Consider the following 21616-nt stretch of genomic DNA (forward strand, 5'->3'; position numbering starts at 1 on the left):
ATAAATATACAAATATGAGAATTATAAATTATGTTTTAATTTTCCTCACCTGCTATAACTGTCTTACAGCAGGTTAAAGTTTATAAGTTGAGATTTTTATCTCAGCTAATCTCATTTAACATTGCTTCATAATTAGTTAGCTAAAAGGAAATTGCAGCTTCTAAACACAAAGTCTGAGACTGATCTAATCAGTTCTTTTGCTTAAGATTATTGTATTATGAATTTCAATATTTTGAATATGATAAATTATAGTATGTTGATATACAAACACACATATGCTTGTCTGTTTTTCAAAAGACTGAATCAGAATGTCTAATTATAAAGATAGTGTGGTTATTGTATTATTACATGGTCTTTGTTTTATTATTCCCATTCAAGAGGTATAGAAATATTTGAGGAAATCTTCTGTAGTTGAGAAAATTGTTTATAATGTTCAATAAGAAACATCTTCCCAAACAAAAGACTCACACCACATGGAGGTTTTCCCTCTGACTGGGATGTTAGGCTCTCACCTAGGAGGGGGAACAGTAGCGTAGACTTCTGTTCACTTCCCACCCATGACGGATCAGTTTCCCAGTTCACTTCTCTCTTGGTGTTCCATGAGAGGCACATCTCCTTGTTTGCTCAACTGTCCAGGTGTTCAGAAATAGTGGGCCTGTTCTGCTCTGTGTAGAGGAAAGCTTCTTTGTACCACAAAGGGCTGATGCAGAGGTAGGAGTCCTCCACTCACTACATACTACCCTGTCCTCTGGACGAAAACAGTGCAAGGAGAGGAAACAATAAATGATATCCAAAGAAATCTGGAGTATTTCTGCTCATATCAGAATAATAGTAATATTGCCCATGAGAAGGAAACTAAGGAATCTGGTTAACTTAAACTTTAAAATTCAGAACCAAAAGACTTCCTCAGCTAGCATTATATCAATATAACTTATCTTTTTTAGCATATGAAATGATGCCTGACTGGCAAAAAGAGGAATCAATAGCATTATTAAAGAATTCTAGTTACATGTAATTACAAGCTGATTTTGTAAATTAATCTACTTATCGATTGGCTCTTTTTAAATGTTTAGATGTTTTAATTAATTTACTTATTTTTATATTTGCTTAACGATTCACCATCTTTAAGTATTAAATGAAATGGTAACATGTGTTGTGACTGAAGAAAGACATCCTGAAGTCTAATTTCTTTTTCTCTGTTGTGCGTTCTTCCTAGATGTGTGTCACCACTACTGTGTGAATTCTGAATCCTGTACCGTTGGGGATGACGGAAGTGTTGAATGTGTCTGTCCAACACGCTATGAAGGTCCAAAGTGTGAGGCTGACAAATGTATAAGGTGCCATGGGGGGCACTGCATTATAAATAAAGACAGTGAAGATATATTTTGCAAGTAAGTGGACACCCAGCTTAATTTATAAAAGCTTTCGAGCCCAAAAGGATCTAGCAGTTCATCAATAAACGTGAAGATAATGTAAATTATTTTTGTCCTAAGATTCTGTACAATGACCAGTGCATCCTTGTTTGTTTGTTTGCTTTTCTCTTTTTGGTTGTAGATAAAATTCAGTTCATTTCAATTAAATGAACTTATTCAACACGCAATCGGGGAACATGAAAATTTATCATATAGTCATGTAATGATGTGGTCAGATCATTCCCTATGTAGAATATTCCCAATAGTAAGTAAGAAATAGTGAAATGAAACATACCTTCAAAAAGCTATTTGTAATATTCCTAAATTTGAATAGCCCAGGCTTTTAAATGTTTCATCACTATCATTGACAGTGAGTGTTTACTTTTCTGTTGTGGGGGAGGAGCAAAAGACCTGTCTAATGGAAATACATTTTAATCTTTGGGTTTTTATCTGATTTTAAGCACAATCGTCCAAAATGAGGAGAAGGAATCATGTGTCCTAGGAGGCAACTACAATAAAAACGTCCAAGTTAGACTTTGGTTACGTTGCCTCTGGCCCTTTGGCTTTAAGATCAAGTGACTGGAAAACAGAGCACTGCAGCTAAAGGGTAACGCCGTTTGGTTTCTGTCGTGAAACAAGTTTATGCCACTGAGGTTAGGGTTCAGTCCTCACTCTGAACTTCTTTTAACAACCTTTCAAAAGAAGGGCTTATAAAGCACTGGACTCCTTGCTTAGGAGTATAATAAATGAGAATATGAGGTAGAAAAGCATGCTGTCAAGTGCTCATGCCAATGGCTTCCACTGAGACAGCTCTGTGAGGGTACCAGCCCTGAGTTATGTTCTCTCCCAAAGAGGGCCCAATAAAATTTTATTACAGACAGCATCAACAGTTTTTTCTTTTTTATTTACTACTCTCATTTTAGAATTTACTCTGAGTATGATTTGTATTGTCATTATGAATGACAGACACTCAAACCCTCAAATTGGGTCACTTGAAAGTACATTATTTTTTAAGTAAAGTAATTGAAAATATGACTAATTATAAATATGTGCCTTTGATAAGTATATAAAAGCAAATGCATTTTCATGTAAATGACCAAAATCATGTCTGCTCAGTAAGCTCATCAGTTCTTTGTGATGAAATATGATCAAGACAGAACTTTGTTTCCGTGAGTGAACATATATTTTTCTCTCCGTCCAGTGCATCATATCAGAAATGCACTGTAGTCTCTTGCTTACGACTCCATTCCATTCACACAGGAAATAATAGACTATCATCTAAGACAGGCTATAAACTGCAATTTCCTTCCCAGTTTACCTTGGAAAAGCTCATGCAGAGACACACACCATGTTTTCATTACAAGGGGAAGTTCCAGATGAAGAAAGAAGGGCGAGACTCTTTGGGCTCTCAGGACTGCCTGCTACAGAGAAAACTGGCTTCAGATCCTAGAAACACCAGAACCTCATAACCCTAGTAGGCCATGAAGATCCAACATTGTAGTTCTTGACTCTTAAAAGATCCTTTTTGAAAAAGAATATGTCAGATAGATAGATAACAGTTGCTAACAAAGGAGTAGATAGTGGAAGCTTAAAAATAGTATAATCCTTGATCAAATAGACTATATAACATATGAGCATGACAAGACAAACAAGACTCTGGGGATTCTGAAACTTGTTAGACAAGTTTGTCTTCATGTCTATGGTACTTTCCATCTTAGCATTAAATGACGTTTACAGTGATAGTAGAATTTCTGTCCCATAGGTAAATAACTGGTACTAAAACAACCACGACTGAGTTACAGTAAATCTTTTACATAAATAGGAAAATTCAAGCCTTCACGTATACGTGTGATTCCAAATAGTCAGGTGTGTTTCTAATGCATAGTCTATGAGCTGTCAACTAGAATAGATACTCTGTCAAGTACAATAAATTTAATCTTTAAAAATGGAGGTAATTGTATATTTTTCTCTTTTGTGGAAATCTGAGTAAATATTGATGAAGAGTGACTTGACCATAATTTGGAATAGCCTAAGTAATACCTTTGCAATGTCAGTTGTTATAGGATTTCTTAGTGAGAATGGGACAACTGGTAATTAACTTGTGGAAAGTGATACATCACAAACTGTGTGTGTGTGTGTGTGTGTGTGTGTGTGAGAGAGAGAGAGAGAGAGAGATATGCCTCTAAGAAATGAAATTATGATGAAAACCGGCATTAAAATGTGAGCTGAACTCTTTGATGCATTATAATGATTTGAGTAATTTGTATTTCACATTTGAAATATATACAAATGTCTGTCTTCAATTTAGGATTCAAACAAAACCTTTAGAAGGAGAAAGAGGCAACATCTTTTATAACTCTTGAAAGCAAGTGTTAAAAGCAGTCAATACTTAGAACTTTTTTTCTCTTTTAAAAGCTGATATTTGGTGTATTTTGTAGGAAATACCTTAATGTATAATGAGCTATTTTTTTCTCTTTGACGTTGTCTTTTTGATAGAACAAGAAACCATAACTTGCTGCTCTTTGATTTTCAAGGAGGCTGGGATGGAGGGCAAGGAAAAGTCTCCCAGATCCATTTAACAGATCAAACACCAATACCGCTAAATGTATACTTGTCTCGCTTTGCATCCATATTCAGATACCTCTAGATTTAAGGCATTGTCTGTTAAATCTTGGAAACTTTAAACTACTGCTTCCTTTTCCATGTTGGTTCTACATTCATATATCTCCAGCCAGTACATAGTTGACTCATTACTTCTGTTCATCTTGAAAAGAAATGTAATTTTAATATCGAGGCTTTTAAAAAATATCTTTAAATTAAACACCTGGAAAAATGATAAGCCTTTTGGTGTATTTCCAGCAGGCTTACCACCTACAGGAGCTGAAATAAATATTCACAGAATAAATTAATCAGGATCACCAACTGATCATTTCAGGCATCTAACCGATCATTGGGAATTATCTTTTGATGGATGTAACACAATAGAATCCATCATGGAGAGGATCAAAGTGATCAATGATATTGCAACCTGATTTATGTGTCAAGCTTGTGACACCACTGATTGCTTCATAACACCTAGTGCCAACATGACCTCATAATCAGAATAGTGGCATGATCTGTTGTAATTCTGATTTGGGCCAAGGCTTGTATTATTCTGTCAACCTACTTCTCAAACAAGAGATCTCTTGATAGTTTAGAATGTCGATGCACTTTTGTCTGTTCCCTCAACAATTTTCAATGTCCAATCTAAGAGTATTTATTTATATCAAAATATAGCACGGCAAATAAGAAATTGCTGTATTTTTCCTATTATTGTTATGCTTGTTTTTTTCCATGCAGCAGTAGCCATAGTGTTTATTCTTATCTCAGACATGTAATGTGTTATAAATTAGAATTGTTTCCATAAGTTTTCCATAAGAAAGCCTACCTCATTACCTTGTTGCCAGACTACATATTGTTCCTATAACACTATTGTTTATTTTTGCAGTGAACTTCCCATAATTTTTTTAAGTGTTAGAGTAAAAAAAAAAAAAATGACATTAATTACAGTACATAATCAAAGAGAAGCAGTGGGATAAAAAGACTGCCAGATACTCCTATACTTTCTTACAAAACCTGGAATCTAAAACTCATAACAGTTTTTTTGGACCAGATTTTCCAGTTTACAAGAAATAGCTGAAGCATTTTCTTCCAGAATATTTGACCATGTGTTTTATAATTCACACTGATCTCACCAAGCCCTGGTTGTATGAAAAGGGAATAAGATCCTGATGCTAATGTTTCCCTGCAGTGTAAGTGACAGACATTAGAGCATATTTTTTCACATATATATATACATATATAGCTATATTAAAATTTATATTAAGCAAATAGGTTGAAAATTTGAAAACCACCAAAAGAAAACATTTGTCTGTCATCATTTTGTTAAAAAAAAAAAAATCTTTGCCTCCAGGAAGTCTGTCTTTCTGAAAACTTACTTTTAGCCAGGCACTCCATTGTTCCTCTATGATGAATATTCTCATCTGCAGAGAGTTTATGTCCACTTGCAACAATAATGATGCCAGTGACAATGAGCTTTCTTTCTTCTTTGTTGCTGCAGCTGCACTAATGGAAAGATTGCCTCTAGCTGTCAGTTATGTGATGGCTACTGCTATAATGGTGGCACGTGCCAACTGGACCCTGAGACAAATGTACCTGTGTGTCTGTGAGTATTGCACAATGCTGTGGGCATTTTGTGGCATGACTTCGTATGGACATGGAATCCCTCCTCCATTGTTCTCCCTTCTTGGGGTAATACATTTTATCTCGGGGCGGGGGGTGGGGTAATACATTTTAAATGAATGTTTCATGGACACCTCTGATCAAGTATTGTCCCTCAGTGGCTCATATGCTACAGAATCTCCTCCCTCATCAATGTGCTAGTGATTTCATGAGGAAGAGCTCATTTAATTCTTAGCATCATACCCATTAAAGACATTCACAGATCTTTGAACTTGGAAATGCCAGGGAGAATTACTCTAATTTCATTGACCGTATTCAGATATGGGAAACCCAGGCATAATCATATTTACGAACACTTGGTACTTACAGCCATTCCTCTCAAAAGACCTTGTGGGATCTTTTCAAATGTATAATGCTATTTGATGTCTGTATCAGGTTTAGAGTGTGGTATTATGTAAGCCTATTAAGCCCCCGTCTCCTTTGGAATTCATTAACTTGAATCTGGGTTTCTAAACATTTGGAAAGTACTGGAGATTCTCTGCTCGTGAGAAAATCTAGAATTTCATGTTTTCCCCTCTGTCCAGAATGGACAACTTGAAATAAAGCCATTCCACTTACGTGGTTTCTATTTTGAGTTTTCTTTTATCACTGTTTGACTAGAAGAATGACGTCCACATATGATCCACTTCCACGTTCTGTCCCCGTCTTGTCAGAGTAGCGTGTGATGAGTGTGAATGAGAGAGAAATGAGCATACCTGACGAAGTTATATTCATATGTTACTATCTCTGTATGAAATAAATTTGAAACATATTTAGAAAAAAAAAGTCAGACGCTTTATTTAGCTGTATTTTACTGAAATTCTGCAGATGCTCTGTGGGGTTTAAAAGTCAGCGCTGTGACCAGAAAGAGAACCCTTGTGATCACTACTGTCAGAATGAGGGGATTTGCACTTTAACTGCGTTTAATGAGCCGAGATGCAAGTAGGTTTAACCTTCCACTTACCACTGCGCTTCGTGTGACATCATTTCAGGCCACAGTTCATTGGTTTAAATCATGAACATCCACATGCATTTCACAGTGTATACTTAATCTCGGGGCTCATCTGTGTCACACACACTTAACCTTTGCTTCGCTCACCGACAAGTATATGCAACACAGTCAGTTAGAGTGTCTAGAAATATAATGGAGGGAATAAAAAAGCTCATGGAACTGTCTAATAAAAATACATTTGCTAGAATAGTGGCTTTTAATAAAAGAAGTACAGAAGCAGGTGTTTTTAGGCTATTGCTGTAGTTTATACTGTATTTGGAATAGTGGCTTTTATTTAGTAACTGACTTTTCATTTCAAGTGCTGATGAAATAATGCATTTTTACTGAGAACACTCTTACTTTAACCAGAAAGATTTCTTTACAGATGAAACAGGTACATGGTAAAAATTTGGTTTCCTAATAGTTTAAATCTTTCTTTCCTGATTCGATTTGTCCATAACAAATAAACTCATTTCCTCTGAGAAATTTCAGGGACCACCTTTGGGGTAACTATCCATCACAATGGAAGTAATTTTTGCACTTTGCATTTGAGCTTTAGAGATGGATCATATGTGACATCCCCCATAATACCCAATGTCATAAACAGAGGCCATGATTGGCACCTGATAACAGCCCCAGGGTGGTGTCACAGTGTACTTATGAATGGTCTTTAAGCACAATTGTATTGAAATTCAGATGTTTCATTATCAAAACTCTACAGTTTTGTTCACTAATGATCTATATTGTTATTCAAGAAAATGTCATTCTTTAGATAATTGTCCAAAATAATATGGGAAGTGATTAAAGTAATCACATAGGAAAAAAAAAATGGCATTCTTTATTTTTTTTTCCTGGAAGATATTTGAATATGTCAAACCAATATTCCTACATAAACTACATACAAAAATACCACTTTAAATATTAGTCTACAAAATGTATATAAACTGATCTGTTAAGGCATTGATTCAGTTCACACTCAGGTTTGTACCTTGTGCAAGTGAAGACAGAGGAGACTCTTCAGTTCTATTTGAACCTGGCTCCACCCTAAATTACTGCAGCCATTCAGCAAATATTTATAGACCCTGAAAGTATGCTAAGTCCTAGACAAGTGAATATGGATGAAATTTAACTCCCAGCATCAAGGAGCTCATTAATTAATGGGGTGAAAAATTCATGAACAACTAATTAACCTATAATGATGTAGGTGTGAACACAGGAAAAAAGAGAGGGCAGGGGAATCTTAACAGGGCAAGTGATTTGTTCAGAATGGAAATGGAAGCTTTATAGAAAAGACAATTTTTCTTGGTTTGTGTAGTTCATGAAGTTCAGGGAGGTCAGGAAGAGCATTCTGAAAAGAAAGAGTAACATAAGCAAAGACATGGATGTGAGACTTAATGGCCTATTTGAGGAACTGTGAGTGGATGCATACAGCTAGGATGAAGGGTGACTGTAGTTAGGAGGGGGAGGGCTGTGAAGACACAAAACTGAAAAGGTAAATTAGAATCCTATTTAGGCCGAAGTTGGAGGATTGCATAGGATCCCAAAAGAGATTTGAGGCAGAGGTTTTAGCTGAAGGAGTTGGCTTTTGAAAGTGATGCTCATTGGCATGTGGAGGAGAGCCCTGGAGATCAGCTGCAGGGACTCCACATGAGAAGCTTTGGCACCACTTCAGGAGAAAAGGGGTGAGTGCTTGAACCTGCACAGTGCAACTGGAGGGAAGAAGAGGAAGGGCAAGAGATTCATGGATATTTCAGAATTAATAAGTCCAGAGTGAAGCTTGGCCAAACAACGATCTAGGTACTCATGTTACTTCATGTTTAAGACACCAGTAATGCCTGCTCTGGGGCCCAGTCTTCTTAAATCTTGCCCCTCTTCGTTATGTCCAGGCAACATACAAATAACATTTCAGACCCACCCTCCTTCCCCCCCATAAATAAGTCTAGGAACATGCCTGCCCAGAGAATGCCCCTGGGTCCCCAGAATAGGTATCTCTCATGGGCGTAGCAGCCCACAATAATGTTCTCTTCCACTTTTTACTCTTACCAAGTATCATCAGAGACACCTAGCCTTTAAAGGTGATAATCAGCCTATTTCATAAACTCAGCAAGGAAAAATACATTAATTGGAAAGGTTTAGAACAAAAATATTTTACTTTTGTGTATGTTTGTCTCTATGTGCATTTGGTTTTATGGAAATTTTGTCTGTGCCTTTGTTTTTTACAACCTAAAATTTATTCTGATGGTAGCAGTAATGCTTACTGGATCCCTCAAATAACTTAAGCTATAAAAGAAGCATAGAAGAGATAATGATATTCTGCTATCATTCATTCATTAATTCATTCATCAAATGTTTACTGATAATCTAAGATGAATGAGACCCTGTGTAAATTAGGAAGGATAGTTAATAAGAGCTAAAACTGACTTAGCAAAGACTTTCTGCAAAGCACTTTACATATTTTATGTAAGGTTATAATATTATGCTGTTGTTATCATCATCATCATCATGATGTAATTGTTATCCCCATTTCACAGATGATAACACTGAGGTTACATACTAGGAAGTGATGGATACCTAAGATTCAGATTGACACTTGTTTGATTCTAAAGTTCATGCCCCAGTTATAACTCTTATTCTGTCCTACTTCCTTTATGCTGTACTAACTCCAACATGGTTTTTACTTTGAAGAATTTAAAATTTATTTTGGTAGATGAATGGATTTTAAAACCTTAAAATTCCATTTGACAATTGTTATAATAGTTAAGTGGGTGATGTGTGTTAAGGAGGGCACTGGTTGTGATGAGCATTGGGTGTTTATGTAAGTGATGAATCACTGAATTCTACTCTTGAAGCTAATATTACACTATACGTTAACTAACTGGAAGTTAAATTAAAAATTTGAAACAAACAAACAAAGAAATATGACCAAAGTATTGTGGGAAGACATCTCAATAGAGATCAATTAATGAATACTTGTTGGAGAGAGAAAAACTTATAGATGAAGTGATAGTTTCATAGTATTTTGAAAAAAAATGTGTAGTATTTGTACAGATGGGAAATGGCTAAAAGCCTTTCTTGAAAGAGGAAGAGAATAGGTCTGAAAGTAAGGTGACGGTTGTTGAGAACAGAACATAGCCTACATGGCAAACTGGGAAGAGAGAAGACTAGAGAGACATGTTAGGGCCAGTTGATGAGGTACATTTTATGCCATGACACAAGAGTGGGTTTACAGAAAGAAGAGTAGAGGATTAAGCATCTAGGAAATACCACTGTTTGATACTGTGTTATAAAGGAATCAACAAAAGTAAATGAGAAAAAATAGAAATTGGAGGGAACTTTTCAAAGAGTAGATTCCTCCAAGTCAAAGGAGTAGAGAGTTTAAAAAAATATGAACTCGAAAGAAAGAAAGAAAAGAAAGGGAAGAAAGAAGAAAGAAGAAAGAAAGAAGAGAAAGAAAGAAAGAAAGAAAGAAAGAAAGAAAGAAAGAAAGAAAGAAAGAAAGAAAGAAAGAAAGAAAGATATATCAACTCCAGACAGTTTAAGGAGGATAAGAATTAAAAATGGTTTATTGGATTTTGCCATTGGATGGCCATTAAGGGAGATGTTTCGAAAGCTCTATATGACACGAGAATATTAAGCCCTCGGGATATCTTTCTAGTGGTTGATTCTCCTTATAAGGGGAGCTTTTTGGAAACATGAATTTCAGCCTCAGATTTCAATTGGTAGTGGTCATGTATCTTTAATGAAAAGCTAGTATGTACTAGTTCATCTAAAAGCCTTACAGGAAACAAAAAATTGCTTTAAGAGATAAGATCTAGTGCTTGCTTTAGTTTGTTGGTAGTACATTTTTCTTTTTTTCATAGAGTTGAAAACTGTTTGTGCAGAACTTATACACATTTGGAAAGTCTATAAAGTATTCAGATCTATGAAGGTGACAGATTTTTTTTTTCCCACATAGAAATTTTATTACTGTATCCTTCAATTTAAGGAATAGATTTGTTCTTTGAAAGCCTTCACTTTTGTCTCTTGATGGCCATTTTCACTTATTACTATATGTGGAGGAAAAAGAAAACTCCACAGAAAAAGCCTAGACAAAAATAAAATCTAGGAATTTTTTATGCCTATTTAGCAAGAGTTTTGATATTTTTTAAAGTAAGTATAGTGCATTATGTTAAAACCAAATTTTTAAAAAATCTAATGGGTGCTATTTTGACAATATCTGGGCTGTTTTGTAATTTTTGTTGTGAGGGTTAGAAATTATTAATACTGAAAAGAACTATTCAACTCAGTATCAAGTTAACTGTGTATCCTTACTTCTAAGATATCTTGCTAGGGTCAGACTTTTATTTATATTGGATTTAACTTTCTTTAAAACATAGACTCACTTCCACAGCATTATCTCCCAGCAATATTTACAGTACATTTCATCTTCCAATAATAAAATCATGTTTGTAGCTACCCGACTTCTCCTACCACTGCTAGCGTACTTACACGGACACAGACACACACACGACCTTGTCACATTACCACAGGACCATTCATTCCACTCTCAGGTATTTTGCTCAAACAGTTCATTGAACTGAAATGCTTCTCCTAACTTTTTTCCACTTACCTCTTATTAGCCCCCTAGTCTCAACTCAGAAATCATCTCTTTGTATGTGGCACCTGGCAAGTGAATAATGAATCTTAAATGGCTTGGGCTTAGCCAGATTTCTCAAAAGTGAAGAATCAAAATTTAGTGAGGAAGAAAGTATTTTGTAATATGTAATATATATTTGTATATTGTATATTATGCATATTTATATACAATAACTATATATATATCACATTAGTCAGAAACAGAACCACTAGGATGGATGGATATATATATTAATTATGCATCCTCCAAATTCATATGTTGGAGCCCTAAGACTCAATACCTCAAAAAGTGACTTTATTTGGCCTTTAAATAGGTAATTAAGTTAAAAAGGCGTTGTTAGGATGGGCCTATATCCTAACACGGCTGGTGTCTTTATAAGAGGATATAGGATACAGGCACATGGTGAGTGGGGGGACCATGTGAAGACAGAAAGAAAATGGTCATCTATAAGCTTAGAAGATGGGGCACCTGGGTGACAAAAGTTGGTTAAGTGTCCAACTCTTGGTTTCGGCTCAGGTCAGGGTCTCAGGGTCGTGAGATTGAGCCTCTGTGTCCACCTCCACACCCAACATGGAGTCTGCTTAAGATTCTCTCTCCATCTCCCTTTGTCCCTCCCCCCCATGCACACACTCTGTCTCTCTCTTTCTCTGTCTCCCTCCCTCTCTCTCAAATAAATAAATAAATATTTAAAAAATAAATTTAATAAATAAATAAATGAAATAAAATAAAATTTTAAAAAATAAGCTTAGGAGAGGGACCTCAGAAGAAACCAAACCTGCTGACACCTTGATCTCAGGCTTCTAGCCTCCAGAGGTAGGCTCCACAGCAGACCCATCCCACTAAAGACTAGGAAGATACTCAAATGTACTTAAAAAAAAATTTTTCCTGTGTATAAATAACCAGTGTTTAAGGATTCATGAAAAAATATCATATACGATAATGAAGATGTCAAGGATTCCTCCCTTTAGAACTCTCCTTTCTGTTGTCTGGATTTTGAATGCATATTCAAATCCTTATTCTGCTCACATGGGTGTCTTGTATTAACAGTACCAGAGAGATCCACTTATTGGCTGGTACTATCATCATCAAAGTGAGACAGATGGTAAGGAATATCTGTTGATTCTGCAAGATACAACAAGTGGAAAGAGCATGGGTTTGGGATCATGCTTCCCTGGATTCATATACTCATTCCTCCAGTTATTTTTGGTGTGGCCTATTGGCTTCTCTAAGCCTTAGATTTTTCTTTTTTAGAAAAATAATTCTAGTATGTATATATAAAATCCTCCATAGGAAAGAGATGTTGTATGAACACACATAAGATGAGTCTGGAAATGTGGGTTTAGAGCCATTAGATCCTTTATTTCTGCTTGGGTTTAACCATGACTATGGATCCAGACTTACAAGTAGCTTTTATTTTTAAATCTTGGTGGTGTAACACTGTGTGTATGATTTTATTTTAGGTAATTTCCTGAAGTTTTCTTGTGTATCCCAAACTCTAGTTCCTGCCTTTGGCAAGTGGTTCTTGGCTAAGATCTTAACATTGAAATTAGAGTAGCAAAGATTTGAGAATTCCATGTATGTTTTTTGTACACACTACATTTTTTATTTGACTTTTCTTCGTACTATGATTTTTTTTTGAGAAATCATTCAAGGTTTTCTATATTCCTAAAGACAACAAAGTCAATACTTCCTCCATTTGGACAGACTTTGGCAGAAAATTATCTGAAGTATTCCTTCTCAGAGTAGAATAAAAGAGCTCAAAGTAGATATTAAATACATTTTCCTTCTGTATTATTTTTATTAGACCATAAATTTTAATTTTAGAAATAAAAGCAATACTTTTTTATTTAATTTTTTTTTGATGTAGTGTTCCATGATTCATTGTTTGCGTATAACACCCAGTGCTCCGTTCAATACGTGCCCTCTTTAATACCCATCACCAGGCTAACCCATCCCCCCCACCCCCTCCCCTCTAGAACCCTCAGTTTGTTTCTCAGAGTCCACAGTCTCTCATGGTTCGTCTCCCCCTCCGATTCCCCCCCTTCATTTTTCCCTTCCTATTATCTTCTTTTTTTTTTTACATATAATATATTATTTGTTTCAGCAATCCTGATCATTTTTCCTGCTATTTTTTTCAAAATATCCATATTTCCTAATAATAACCACTATTGTATTTGGTTTCTGTTCATTCAGTTTCTTTTTTTTTTTTTTTTAAAGATTTTATTTATTTGAGAGAGAGAGAATGAGAGAGACCACATGAGAGGGGGGAGGATCAGAGGGAGAAGCAGACTCCCTGCCAAGCAGGGAGCCCGATGTGGGACTCGATCCAGGGACTCCAGGATCATGACCTGAGCCGAAGGCAGTCGCTCAACCAACTGAGCCACCCAGGCGCCTGTTCGTTCAGTTTCTTAATGCTAATATACACTTGCAGATTATTAGATACTAAAATGAAATCATATGATAGACACTCTCTTATGTTTATCTACTTTGCAATACATTCTGAACAGCATTCCATGTCAACGTATATAATTAGATGCTTTTATTCTTAGTGGTTGCCCAGTGTTCCATTGTCTGCCTTTTCCCTACTTTATTTAATCAAGAGTCGGAAAAAAATATATTGAAAAGTGATTGATTTTATCATGATTTCCATCAAATGCTACCTTGGGGTGTTTCCTGAGTGCTCTGGAACTCAGGTTAAATAGCTCTCTATAAAGAACTAAATGGACTTAATTCACCATCTTAACTTCTTAGAAGAACATAATTTTATTTGTTTTTGTTCTCTCTTCTTGCCTTTTGTTTGTTTGTTTATTGTTTTTAGTCTGGATATCTCTATCAAAAATGGACAGGGAAGAAGAGGAAAGTCAGGTATAGCCCCTGCCATTGAGGGACTCTGAGTCTATTTGAGGAAAGAGATGAGGGAAGAAGGAATACGGCAGGGGCCCTGGGGATTTGAGTGGTGTAAATAAATGATGCCTATAAAGGAGGATTGGACAATAATATTAGACAGTGAAATAATTCTGAGGAACATAGAATGCTTAGCTAGAAATTTGTTATCCATTCCATAAGCAATCGGGGAACACTGATAATGTTTGAAATATGGAGTATCACAGTCATCTGAATGTTTCAGAAAGGTCTTGATGACATGGTACTCTGCCAGATCAAGAAGCCACGGGTTTGAAAAAAAAAAAAAAAAATAGATTTTAAAAATGAATCCCAATTTGCAATGAAAAAGAGGACAAAGATATATTTCAATTAAAAAACAGCTTTTAAAAGTGGTTTGTGGTAGACAAGGCACACAAGAGCCAAGTGATAGAGGACATCCTATCTTGGGATTGCAGTCTGTTTTGCTTGTTTCGTTTTTTCTCCTCTGGTTCCTTTGTCATCTTAATATGGAAATGCTAATAGCATGCACTTTCTAAAATTGTTCTGAGGATTAAGAAATGTAATATATGTAAAGAACATAGGTATTTTTCTGCAACATAAACATTAAAAAAAACTGAAAAGGAAAATCCTAAAGCCGTTGTAACACACCAGATATAAATGATCAGAACCTGGTATAATTTGGGCTTCTAGGAGTCTGAATATGAAAAATAAAGGTTTTGTTTTGTTTTGTTTTTTTAAGTGCTTGCTATTGAAAATAAGGTGCTATGTGGCATCAAGAAAAGACGAGCAGTGCAAGTATAGTAACTGGGAGGGGAGCTACAATAAGTAACACCTGACTCAAGTCATACTGAGAAAGAAAGGACAGTGGGTCTGCCCTAAATTACCCTTAGAAAACACACAGGAATTCGCTTCATAAACACTTGTGCGGTAGAGGTTTCAAATGCAGGAGGCTGCAAGACGAATATATAAATACCAAAGGGACATTCATTAAGAGAAAGATCTGCATTAGGCATTTTGTCATTTTCTTTGGTTTTGTGATTGTTCCAATCTAATTATTTTATTAAAAGTTCAGCATTATTTTCCAAGTCCTGAGGGTGAGAGAAACACATAAGGAAATGTATAAGTACTAGAGAAGCCTTTGTTGGGACTTTTGGGAAGAGGCTAATGAGTTCTGTTTCTGTCACAAATTTGAAAGAGGTAGGAATTATTCTCTACATTCCAGCTAATTAAGGCCTTAGTTTCTCAAAATACTGTCCTTGGAGAAAGGAAACTACACGTTTTGCTCTTCCCCAGTCTTGTTGTCAGGCTGAGCAGCGCTCCTCCATGTGGACCAGCGACCTTGTGGCCCCATAGAGAATATTTGAGAAGAGCCCAAGGAACTTGTCATGAGTGATTTCAAACAGATCACAACTTTTCAGCAGGGGTATTGAGCAATTCAACTTCAGCGCCCTGTGTTGTCCACAATTCAAGAGTCAGGTCATTGCACCTTCCTTATTTGCTTTCCTGCCCCTTGGCATATTTTCAAAGCAACAAATATGAGATGTGCATGTCTTTTGGAGTACTAAAGGCCAAGAGAAGCTGTCACATCAATATCTATCCTTTATGATCCCAGGTAACAAGCTGTAACTCGTCCTAGCTTTCACATGCTAGCCACGCCATGGGGAAAACACACAATACAGATATCACATCTTTCTGTACAAGTTTTAAGTCCGCTTTTTGCTTTGAGAGTATAGTAGCACTGCTTAACAAAGAACATTTATTACAGAGTTACATATATGGGGCAACTGTGATAAAGCTTTGGTGTTGTCACATTCTCTTCCCTTGATTTGGGGACATATAATCATATATATGATTTCGTATAATCAGCAAATCAGAATAAACAAAGAAACTATATACAATATAACTACATAATATTTTCATTTGTTAATGTTACCTCTTTAACAATTTAAATTTTTTTTTCCTTTCTATTTAGACTGGTTTCCCCAGATTTTACTGCTATAGAAAATAACCACAATTTCAGGTGCTTTTAACAACAGAGATTTATTTCTTGCTCATATTCCATGCTGGAACAAGTCAAGAAAACTAGAGCAGTCAATCTTCGACCTAGTACCTGATCCCAGACTAATTTTATACGCTCCTAAGAAAAGGATCAGGCACATATGGTTTAACTAGCAACATTGATTTAAGATTAAAAAGTAAATTAAAGAATCTTTATATTATCATTATTCAAGAAAATATGTTCTTTCTCCTTAGTAACAGAAAGTAGTCATTATGTTAAAGGAGTACAAAACCTTAAGCCTAATACTTCTTCAGGGGGCATAGAAATCAGAAATTTCAGTTATATAGATATTGGCATGATACATACAGTCTTTAAATTTAATAATTTAATATTCACAATATCATCATTTGAGTTAAATTAAGTTAAACGATGTGTAAATTTTATATACATCATTATGTCATTTAATCTCCCAGAGAAGCTTTTATTTATTTTTTTTAGCTTTTATAATAATCAACTTACCTTCCCCCCACCCAAAAAAAAGGAGGAAAGAAGGAGGAAAAATCTTTTGAGGCAGTAAAAGGAAAACATAAAAAATAGAAAGGTAACATATAAAGTAAAAAATGAAGTGGATTTAAGAGGAAAACAAAGGTGACGTCATGAGAGGCAAAGCAGGAAGTATCGCTCTCTCACTCTCTCTGTTATTATAAACTAAAAACTGAAATGGGTGAATTGCCTAAGGATACATCCCGTGTGAGGAGAGGAGAATAGATTACAATACAGGTCTGTCTGATTCCAAAATTCATGCATGCCGTTTGTGTCCCAGCATACCAGCATTTTAGTTTCAGACAACAGTTTAAATTAATTGATTGAATTAAATTACATTGAATTTGATACCAATAACTGGTTTCCGTGCCAAGGTATTCATCAGGCAGGTACTTTTAGAATTTTTGTCATGGAAGGAAAAACATTTCTTTGTTGGCTGCATCCTGGGACAAGAACTGAATTATCACACAATTTGTATCATTGAATAAGTAAAATTTTTACATGCCCAGGTTGCTCGAATGTGGTCATCTGATTTTATAAAGGGAAGAATTAATAAATGAAAGGGGGAAGGCAGAGAAAAGGGAAGCAAAGAAAGAAGGAAAGAAGGAAGAACATATTTGCCTATTACTGTGGTTCTTAACATATGAAGTGTTTCCCATGGTGGATCAATATTCCTGTCAGCTAGAAATGACTGATTGGTAACCAGCTGAAAGCATGTTCTTATGAATGGTGCTGTATATTCTTCATAGAATGAGTACAGCACATGTATATGAAACTTCTCTAATATGCATATTCGTATGTGCTCAACCATGCATCCTCCATGCCTCATGGATTCATTCATTCATTCATTTTGTCAAATGGCTGATACTGATTGACCAGATACACACATTGACTATGTGCCAGATACTGTTCAAGAAATGAGAGAATACAAAGATGAATAATAGATAATCTTCACCTTAATTTAATCATAGTCTAGCATAGTTATAGGCAAATGCATATTTAGATATTCATGAATGCATATATAAATAGAGAATACAAATAGACTATACCATACTTATGATTGTATGTTGATCAAATGCATAAAAATATTTATAACTACCCCCAAATTGCCATTTTCTCCATAATGTAAAATACTACCATAATATTGTATAGCATTTTAGATTTATTGAAGACATTTGTCTCTACTTTCTGAATCAATTTTTAGCCCATTGCCTGCATAAACCTCATCTTGAGTCAGAAAAGTAATCTAACACTTGGATTAGGAAAGAAATGTGTGTTAATGGGTATCTTTGGTCCTAAAGCCTATGTTTCTACCTGCAACATGTTCCTATAAATGTTGAACAAATCTGATGACTGTTGTATGACTAATTAACATTTATACAGGATACACAAATTTGTTAATTCATACTGAAGCTTGACTTTAGCAATTAATCTCTCATATGTCTTTTTTTTTTAATTACTTGTTTTGTTTTTTTTAAAAAAAAATTCAATGTAAAAAAATCTTTTGAAAGTTCAGGTCCTAGATTTTAAGGAAGCCTGAAAGGCTGCAATTGGGAAGTTGATATCAATACTAATACAAGGTCGCTTAACAACAAATGGTTGGTGGGAAGCTTTGGTGATACCTTTTGGTAGATATGTAGTAATCTTGTAAGTAGAACAAAGAGTATGCTTTGTACCAGAAAGCAGAAGTCCATTTTTATGTCAGAATCATTTTTCAATGATTTAGGCTATAAATTAGCATGACTAACATCAATATGCCAGCACATGAGCACTGCAATATAAAGTAAAGTAAATATTTTTTTAGAGAATTAAAGTTATATTGGACTTAAAGACATTCACACACTCAAAACCTTGTGATGACACTTCCTGATCTTCCTACCATTGCCCCAGATTTGCATGGGATTAATATACCTTGAATAATACTTAATAGGTGCAGTTGGCTATGCCAGACAGCCTCATAATAATTGGTTTCAGATTTCACCATCCTGTACCACAGAAGCCCTAAGAATTAGGAAGGGCCTTCATGAGGTTTTTGTTGTTGTTGTTGTTTTAATAGAAAAATTCTTTATTGTGTACGCTTATTTTGTGCTAAATCGCAAAATATTCAGGTGGCAAACTAGTTACTTTGCGTGCATGGCACGAAGCATAGAGAATTCCACCCCCCCCCCAAGGTTTGCTATCTTTTTAAGAAATTGTGGGATTGGCCTTTCATCTTGGCTATGTGTAGAGAGAGCTCTCTGCTGGTGTTACAGTATGCATTATGTTTTTTCTCCCACCTTTAACTATAGCATTGTAACCACTGTTTCTAACATCTGCTTTTATGTCTTCAGTTACATCCACCATATTACTTAATACTAATTTTATGATTATTCCTTTTCCCTTTCATTTGGTGCATGTAATGTATTCACTGAAGTAGAAATTGTCTACTCACTCTAAAAAACACCTCATGCTTTTCAGATCTGCTTTCAATAAAATTTTCTGGAGAATATCTAGATCATAATAACTTTCCATTACTAGAGATTTCTTTTTTTTTTTAAATATATTTATTCAGTCATCATTTCATACTTTGGTGCCATTTCTGCTCAAGTGGCCTGTGCAGAATTTTATGTTTAAACATTTCTAACTTAAACTGCCCAATCCTAACGAACTTCCTTTTATGGGTAATTACTTGGCAAACTAGATTTCATTTTTTGTTTTATAGTCCTCATTACTTCTTAAAATAAATCATTTTAAATAATCCATTCTGTTAATTTTATTTCTTCCATGGCCACCTCTTCAATTTCTTATCAATTTTAACTTTTCCTAAAATAATTGTTGGTCAGAGTTTGTTTAATATCTTTTTTTTTTACTTTATCACATTAACACTTCGCAGAAACCAAAACTCTTTCTGACCAAATTCTCTTAATATTAAAAAAAGATTATTTTTGTCTTACTAATTTTATCAGTACTAGATAATACAATGATTTAATGTAATATTTTTAAACTATGCATTATAATATGTTCTTATAGAGTAGAATCAAGTATACTTATAAAAATAAACATAAATTTAAGCTACTACCTTAAGCTCTCTGAAGAAACTGAACAAGGTAATACCTAGCTGTTGCCATGTAAGAAGTAACAGTTAAATTCACATACAGAATAGTACTGCATAAATAGAAATTGGAGTACAAAATTGTATGTAAAACATACCAAGTCAGTGAAATATAGAGTGAATAGTTTTGGAAGTTCGAAACCGTACTGAGTAATAATATAGATGAATTTATAGGTGATGAATATTTAAAGATATATGAAACATATTTATAATATTTTGGAACCAACATAAAAATGTGAAGTTGATATCAAGAAGGATATAAACACTCTTTAATAATATGTTCCTCATTGTCACTGATAGAGACAGAAGGTTAAACATTACTGACCACAGTTCTGAGCCCATGTGGTAATTCCTACCATTTTACTACTCAAAACAATACACTATTTCCTTCTGTTCAGACAACACTTTGACTTTCTTATTGAGGGACCAGTGATCTCCTGGGCATGAGGGACTAAAGAAAAGCATTTCTTCCTACTCCTGCACTGAATTAGAAGGATTGTCATTGAATGGCATTGTTGCAGAAAACAATGAAGAAATAATAACACCACGTTTTATTTCTACCACCTATTAGCTATTTTTTTTCCTGACAAATTATTTGAACATGCACTTCCTCATTTCACACAGTGAATAATTCCAACTCCTAGGTTATTATAGAAGTGGATAAGAGTGTTTTTCATATGAATATATTTATTCTAAGAGATGGCACAAAGTTCAGCAAATGTTAATTGGACCTTATGCAAAATTTCCCATTAAAGTCAGGGTAGGAAATTTTGGGGGCGTGTTACAAAAAATATGAATGGTTGTGAATATATGAAATAATTTTAGCTCAGAAAGTTGTGAAACAACAAGATATTAAAAAGTGCTTTATGGTAAAATTAACAAATAAGTGAATAAATATCTAGATATCTGTCTAAATATATAACATTTTGCAATACTACTGTCTGCAAGGAGAAGGGTACAAAAGGTACTGGGAGCTACATAAAGTAGGGAGATTCAAAGTTAGGAACACCATGCAAATGTAGTCGTGTTGTCAACACCAAAAGACTAAAATTTGCAAAATTAACTGGAAAAAAATATTTTGCTAATGACTTTTATTTTTTTAAATTTTCTTTACATAAATATGGAAATACTACTATACAAATCTGGTGCACAAAATTTAATATTTTTCATTTTTTTATTGAAGTTCTTGGAGCACTAAAGGATGCATGACACTATGCACAAGTTTTTAAGGTTTCCTTAATCCCTTTGTGCCATTTTCCCCCCTGTGAGATTTTTTTTTTTTCCTTTCTGAATGTCTCCATCTTCATGGTTAATAAGGGCAGCCTATATAGAAGAGGAGAAATTCAATTCCAAATTGCTTGAAGGTTCACCTTTGAATTTTACTTTGGTCAGAAGAGTCCCATGACCTTTAAATTTGATGAAAAGAGGGAGTGGATATTAATCTCATTATTTTATTTTGAAGTTCTCCCAAAGCTGGTGACCCTAAACCACATTTCTGCAAAATGACATTTGTGGTCCATGTAAGTTGATCATTGTTACATGGTGAAAGGCAATATATCAGATTTTAATACACCTTTAGTATTTTATACCTGATATTCTCAATCCTCAATCACTGTACTACTTCAGAACTAGCACTATTTTGGATAGTTTAATTATATGTCTTATATCTATGCTTAAATGTAAAGATTATTTTTTATCGCCCTTATATATGCCAAACTGATTTTGATATTCTAAAAATGTTTACTCTTCTTGCTAGTAATATCTGCTATACTGTTGCCTTTACACAAAGATATTCCCTTGT

At 34.8% G+C, this 21616-nt stretch overlaps 1 protein-coding gene across 1 annotated transcript in view; it reads left to right on the plus strand.

Annotated features, from left to right (window-relative positions):
• The window catches only part of LRP1B (LDL receptor related protein 1B), a 1719891-nt gene that overhangs the window by 1679142 nt on the left and 19133 nt on the right, over positions 1-21616 (plus strand). Inside the window, exons 78-79 of the mRNA XM_081815486.1 lie at positions 1217-1391; positions 5512-5616. Coding sequence (XP_081671612.1) covers positions 1217-1391; positions 5512-5616 — 280 coding nt within the window. The remainder of the gene's footprint in view (positions 1-1216; positions 1392-5511; positions 5617-21616) is intronic.

Source organism: Leptonychotes weddellii, chromosome 3 (genome assembly GCF_054177405.1).
Source record: "Leptonychotes weddellii isolate Sample4059 chromosome 3, ASM5417740v2, whole genome shotgun sequence".
Classification (NCBI taxonomy): Eukaryota; Metazoa; Chordata; class Mammalia; order Carnivora; family Phocidae; genus Leptonychotes; species Leptonychotes weddellii.